The sequence below is a fragment of the Buceros rhinoceros genome, unplaced genomic scaffold (genome assembly GCF_000710305.1).
Source record: "Buceros rhinoceros silvestris isolate BGI_N320 unplaced genomic scaffold, ASM71030v1 scaffold21477, whole genome shotgun sequence".
Classification (NCBI taxonomy): Eukaryota; Metazoa; Chordata; class Aves; order Bucerotiformes; family Bucerotidae; genus Buceros; species Buceros rhinoceros.
The window spans coordinates 38,613-45,759 of record NW_010420732.1 but is presented as its reverse complement, the minus strand read 5'-3'; the positions used below and the strand labels follow the sequence as shown (position 1 = coordinate 45,759).

General features: G+C 47.7%; 1 protein-coding gene across 1 annotated transcript in view; it reads right to left on the bottom strand.

Annotated features, from left to right (window-relative positions):
• The window catches only part of PPAPDC1A (phosphatidic acid phosphatase type 2 domain containing 1A), a 36,686-nt gene that overhangs the window by 2,160 nt on the left and 27,379 nt on the right, over positions 1-7,147 (bottom strand). The window contains exon 9 of the mRNA XM_010139418.1: positions 2,714-2,884. Coding sequence (XP_010137720.1) covers positions 2,714-2,884 — 171 coding nt within the window. The remainder of the gene's footprint in view (positions 1-2,713; positions 2,885-7,147) is intronic.

Genomic DNA, 7,147 nt, shown 5'->3' with positions numbered 1-7,147 from the left:
CCCTCGGGGCCCCCTCCTCCAGCTGCGGCTGGCGGAGCACTGTGCCCGCTGCCTTTTTATTCTGCTTGACAATGAGGGCAAGCCTATGGTTACTACTGTCAGGTACGGAGAAAGCCACCAGATTTCTGCCAGTCCTCTCTGAGTTCCCCAGTATTTCACAAAACTTGCTGAAAACTTGCCTAGATAATTACTTTAAAAAAATTTATATGCAAATTATGCAACTCCAGGCCTCGGTTTGATCACCGCATCAATACAAGTTCACTTCAGGATTTATGGCAACGGTTTCTAGCTTAGTGGCCTTGACTGGGGGTAACGAGCAAACACGCAGGCAGCTGTTTTCACTCCCGGTTTTGGTAACAACAATTCAGTGTTTTGTTTGAGCTATGGTAGCCACAGCTTCCGTTTTCTTTTTTGTCTTTCTTTTCCTTTGCCCATAAAGGAAAAACAATATTCTTTCAGCCTCAGTATTTATCTTTACTTTTTTTCATACAAAATTGTGACTTATTTCAGTAATAAATTAACATTTTCAGTGCTGTAAGCCTGTACAGAGATCTAGGGAGCTCAAAGCAGTCAATGCATTCCAGATGCAGAAGGAAATAACCTGATACTCACCAATACCAACACTAAGATCTTGAATACCACACTCTCCAGCCAGGCTGAAGGGAGCTCATGAAATATTCACGGTATGAAGATCCCGAGCCCACTCACTGGCTTTTCAAAGTTAGGACACCCCACGCCAGCTTTTACCTACAGTATGCCAAGTCCTGGACATCCGCGTGGTGGTCCTCGTCCACTCCCACAGCACAGTTCAGACTTTGTCACGAAGCCACCACAAGTAATTTAACACAATTAGTGGACTCTGCTGAGCGTAACGGAGGAGGCCTGAGCTCCCGTGCTGTATGTTAGAGGGGGAACTAGTCCCTCCCTTGAGCGAGGGGTTCCTTCAGGTCAAAGCACCCGCCACCTGAAGCAGGCTGCCTGTGAGCACTGCTCTTGGCTTGCCAAGAGCGGAGTTTTCAGCTCTGTCTCCTTAAACTTCAGAGAGAAAAATACGAGCAGCTGTAATGGGCGCAGTCGCAACCCCCTGGGTGTAGTTTTCTTCTATCATATTTAAAATACACCACAATAATCTGCCTCATAGCACATGTTTCAGTACATAAATAATTCTCACTGTTGGCGAGAGAGAGTACAGACTGTAAACCGGGGTTCAAAGCTTGAGAGCAAACCTGCACGCTCCCATTCACACCCATCCACACCCCTCTCTCTAGCTCTCTCTCTAGCAGAGGTCAAACTGGCCAAGTGTCGCACACGGAGCATGGAAGTCCCAACTGCCGTCTGTCCTGCCGGCCAGCCTGGAGAGGCAGCGCCTCTCCAACAGCAGCTTTGTGCTGGAGACTCCCCCCAGCTCCGAGTGTCAGCACGCAAAATGAGCCCTGAAACAAGACAAGGTGTCTGCAGGAGACCAGAGACCCTTAAAGAATACGTCACGGCTAGGCAGGTACGGGAGAACAGGACGCTGCACAAACACAAAAAACAGAGCAAGAAAAAGCACGGGTGGTCCCACCCTGGCAAGCTGACTGCTGCGTGCGATCAGAAGGAGCCCGGCGGGACAGAGGGACGCTCTGTGAGAACGTTCAATTCACATTTGCATGAGACTGCTCACCTAACAACGAAGAGCCAAATTTTCCACTAGCAACAATAAGAAGTAATTAAAAATATTGGGATTAAGCATTCTTCAGACTGTTGATGCTTCACTTCAGAATGTCCCACCGTTCACCACATGCAGACTTTCCAGGACGCCGGTTCATCCGGAGCAGACATTTTCCACAACTCGCCCATGCATCAGACGCTGCTGATGCAGTCTGAAGAGGCACCTCCTGCTTTGTCAGTGACTGCCATTCCCTCACACAGGCGAGGTTTCAGGTTGTGTGGCATGTTCCTTTAGCTCTGGGATGTACTTTACAATCCAGGAAGACACTGCATGCTGCTGCAATGACCTACTCTCCATACGGAATGCAGTCGCCGTTCATTTGCAGTTACAATTTAATGAACAGTTGTGAATAGTAATGAACACTGAACCCACCAGGCTAACCTCTGGGCAGAACATCAAAACATCAACCTCAAAATATCTGCAGCCCAGAACTACGGAAAATCATTGTTAATAGGATGCAACGAGAAGATGAAATATTTCTCTTCCCTAAGTAGGGCCTGACTTTGGGAAGTGTGGAATTGACACCTTGGGAACAATTACAACCTCGGCAAAAAAACCTGAGAGAACGAAAACCACCAAACCCTGCAGCCAGGTTTTCAGCGTGGGCAGCATCTGTTACAAGCAGTGCCGTGTACCTTGGTACGCAGTGTTTCTACCCTTCTCCAGGAGGAGCTATGAGCCCGCCTCACGCCCAACAGACTGATTTGAATGAAAAACAGGGTATTCCCTCATCTGCATCATGTGACCAGACCACAGACACGTGACTGAGGGCATCTTTGCAACGACCAGCAACACACAGTCTGGGCTAATGCACACGCAACCACACGTAACAATCGCTCACATACCCAACGGGCAGGCAGCAAGTACCTGGAAGATGAGTAGGCAGGGGCTGGGCACACGACGGAGCTACTCTGCTGGGCCAGATCCAGCCTACCCTGGGTCCACCCAAGACAGCAAATTAATACAAGGATAATAATAAAAAATAGTATCTCCACGTCTCACCTTGCCAGTGATGTTTGTAATCACACATACGCGACAGGGCAATCATCATGGCACAGTAGAGCGGGAGAATCGCCGCACAGAGGCGCCAGCTCTTCCCCCGGCCGCTCTCCGTGAAGCAGTGTAACTTGCCGGCCAAGTAGAAGGTGGTGAAGCCAAGGCCTGAAAACGCAACTGGAAGAAAAACACAGCGTTAGGGTATTTTGCCATTAACACACATGGACAAGTCGACCCCTTAAAGTCCTTTAAGACTTCTCTCCTACTGCAGAGAAGTCTCTGCCTTTTGAGAAGCTACACCTGCAAAAAAACCTGAGGGAGTTTCGTAATTTGAATGGTGGTTCCTATGGAACCACAGAAACGATGCTGTCGTAACTCACTCAGTGTTTGAAAGGGATGCAGCGAATCGCCTGGGTACAGAGCTTTCTTGGGTTTGCTTTTTAAGTAAAGCAATCATAATCTTACAAACTTTAAACCACCACAGTCCTTGGGGGGGCAAAGGTAGGCTCCCCCCAGACCCACGCCGCAGGAAGGCTTTCCCCAGCAGCGGTGGTATCAGCGCAGCAATCAAGCACCAGGCAAGCAAGCACTGCAGAGCAAATCAACGTCCTTCTTCCAGGGACTCGCTTTCACACCATCCGACGTGTCTGCACGTACCGCAGCACCTTTGGCAGTCAGCTCAGCTAGCCCACAGCGATGGAATTCTTCTTCTTTTAGCAGTTCATCTTCTTCCTCCAGGGGAGAGATCAGCTGTGGAAGGAAGCCCTGGCTTCATTTGCACATGAAATCAAACATTTAGCCCAATTCTTAACTCGATTCACAAAAGCTCTTCCATGCTTGAACTTTTTTTGTATTTTGTTTTTTTGGGTTTTTTGCTGTAGGAAATCTAGGGCTGCAGTGACCAGGTAGCCCTGGGAAACACATCATCTGTTTCCTCCACAAACGTCATACTCAGTTTTGCTCCTGACTGCGGAGATCAAAACAGACCATAAGCACCTAAACCACAGACAGCAAAGTTATAAATATTTATCCAAGCATCTGAAATCCTTTTTCTGACTACCCTGCACGTTTTACCTGTGTGACACCTAGCCCCTCCGTAAGCGGTACCAGGTGACACTGGTATCCCATCGTCCTGTCCTGGCTCTGCCATCGGTGGATTCAATGGTAAGATCACCCTCAGAGCTGGGTCCGACAGGCGCCTCTTGTCTCACCTCCTGCCAGGGCTCTCCAAATGCCTTCTCCCCATGGCCCCAAACGCTGCACGTGATGAAGCAATCACTTTGTGTTCTGCTGGTAAGTCTGCGGGAAGGTCAGTTCTAGCTGACAGCACAAAGGAGGGTTTCAGAGGTTTATACTGCACAGCTGTTTGAATGCAATTACCAAAGATCAGCATTTCATCTTCAAACACCCAAGTAAATCACTTCTGCAGCCTGGCTGGGGTGGAGGACAGAATGCTGATTAGTCATCGCACCTCTGCACCAAACATATTGTTTCCTCGAAGCTTTTTCAAGCAGTGCTGATTCTGTCAGAAGACAGTGGGTGGCAAACTTTAAACAATCCTGAATAAACAGCAGATTTCTTGCAGACTGGGTTACCTTCTTGCATACAGACCTTGCGAGTCATGTAAACTTGCTTTGCCTTTCAACTACCTATTGGAGAAGAAGAAATCATTTCTTCTGACGTTTCTGTGTCGTGGCACCCTTGAAATGTCTGCGTTTTCCTAAGAGCAGCACGTCTTACACAGGACCAGGCTGTGAGGTGCCTGCTCAGAACACCAGGCTACAGCCACCGGGGAAAAATAAACCTATGATCCTGATGCCACATCCCAGAAAATCCGATCCCCCCCTTCCTTCTCAATCATCCTCTCCAACTCTTAGTACTCAGTGTAGACTGCCACACCCAAAACAACAAATAGACGTGTCTTAGTCCTTCCAGCGAGGATGCTGCCTCGTGCCTCTCACATTTGCTAGGCGAGCCGCTGGAATAGGGTAAAAGACAACGCTGCTCTCCTCTGTGCTCTTCCCGATAATTTGTGTGTCATTGTCCTTTGCACCAAAGATCTGCAGCAATTTGTAAGGTGTTTTTTTGATAGCTAAACCCACACATTCTCCTGTGCGAGCAGACAGAGTTGTCCGTTCTGCAGACCTCTGGAACTAGAAGCATGTATAAACTTACCTGAGACTGCGAGGACTGGTCTCCATCGGTCCATCTTCCAGTCGAGGAAGATGCATACACTCTCCAGGTGACAGGAATGGTACCGAGACAGACTCTCGGTCATGTATAAACATTAGTTTGTGGAAAACTAAATGACTTTTCATTCCTGTACGTACCTGCTTGCTTTTTCACAATGCAGACCTCTGGTCATGCAGACCTGCCAGACGAAGGCGCCTGTCTGGTTTGGTTTGTGTCATGGCTATAAACCATTCAGGGACTGCACTGCAAGGTCTGGCACACAACCCAAGCCAGCGTGGCAGTAGAAAGCAAGCACGTTGTCCCGCTGCGCATCAAAACGAATCCCCTATTCCCCCTCGCAGACTTTTGAAAACCAGTCGCACATGGGACTGGTCAACTTGAAGCCACCCCTTCAAGCCGGTCCAGTTCACAAAGTGCGCTGGGCTCTTCCTCTGCAGGTAGCACCGCCTGCTTCGCTTGCTGACTAGGGACTGTCCAAGACCTCACAGCGCTAGCAGCCGGAAGGGACCAGCTGGTCGTTTCACCTGACCTCCTACATATCACCATTAAACACGGTCCAGTTAGCACCAGAATGTGAGCTTGGATAAAATACAATTTTCAGAGAAATAATCTGAAGATAGAGGAGGAGAATTATCTCAGATGCAAGAGGACTTGTACAACCAGCCACCTGGTGAAGGTCTTACTGACAAAACCATGATCAAATTGTAAACCACCATCATTGTGGGCCGTCTTCACCTGTGGATGTGTTTCAGTAAAACACAATACCAAGAGAAACACGAACAGTGCCACACAGCGGAAAGTCAGTAAGGGTCTCCAGCAGCCTTCCTACAAGGAGCGCTGCCTCCACCTCACGATCATCAAGCCATGCAGAAGGGATGCAAACACTCTTACAACCACCCATTGAGGCAGGAGCGAAAGGAAATATCTGAGCACATTTCTTCACTGTTGCAGCAATGACTTCACAGAAAACAAATGAAAACCTGGCCTGCCTTTGCCCAAGGAGTTCATGTAACGAGCCCTCATCCCACGACCGGATCAAAGGGTGCAGAACCTTGCCACCATGGAAAACCTTGAAGTGAATAATGGCACTCGATAAAGGTACCAGGTCCAAGCCTTGCAGACTTGATGAACAAGCAACCAGTAGAGGGTAAAAAAAAAGGAAGTAAAAAACCCACCCCAATGATTAGGTTTTCAGAACTAACCGGATAGCTGTAGACTTCTGTGTGAAGAACAGAAAGTGCTCTTTTGCCCGCTACATCCATGTGGTTTAGGAAGTACCAACTGAAGGGAGTGCCTTTCACCTTATTCCGTGTGGTTGGGGAATCTGGAACTGCTATTGGAGGGCACCTTTCACATTCAGACCATAGTGGTACTTGAAGCATGTCAAAAAAACCAGCTTCCTCTTGGGCATTATCAAGATGAGAATAAAAAAAAAAATTAGACTCAAACTTTCAGTTTGTTTCTATCGCTTCTTTTAAAAAAAATGTTCACAGAAGAAGTAAGGAGGATGACGGCATCTGGAGATGCTGCAGAACACATCCTGACATTTGATCTCTCCAGAGGAGGGATCCAGGCGAGTTTAGAAACCTATCTGTAGGGCTAAACCGATTACCAAGCTGAAACGCATAAAGTGAGAAACTGCAAACAAGAATCTGATCTAAAGCGCCCCAGATAAATCATTCCTTTAAAATGCAATTGCTTTTGTGGGTGTTTTCGGAAACCGAACTGGATCCCCACGGGGATCTCCAGTGAAGCACACAGCACGTCTTCTTCAGGCACTTCTGGAGCTGAAGCAAAAATCCCCAACTTACCCAAGTGGCAACAAATAACAAAAATGCAAAACATCCATTGAACTGTGGCCTCTGTAACAATCCAAGAGAATGATCCATCTCCTTCGTCTGCAATACTTCACCCTCGCCGTGATTACCGTGTATTTTCCAAGCGCGCACACACAGCGCTCACCACTGGAACTGCACAGCCGCCTCCTGCCAGTTTAGCTACGGCTGCCGGTGAGTGTTTTCAGTTTCAAACTGCTCAAAGACTGTCAGGAAAAGTGTGATACCAAATGGCTGCATACATTTTAATGCTGAAATTCAATTCAAAGGGGATTTTACAGACACACAATTCCCACAAAACATTCTGAATTTATTATCACAGGTAAAATAATTTTACTTTTTTTCCCAAGTGGAACAGTCAATCACCTTCCCTTTGCTTCACTTCATTAATTTCTTTTCACAGAGAAAGGTG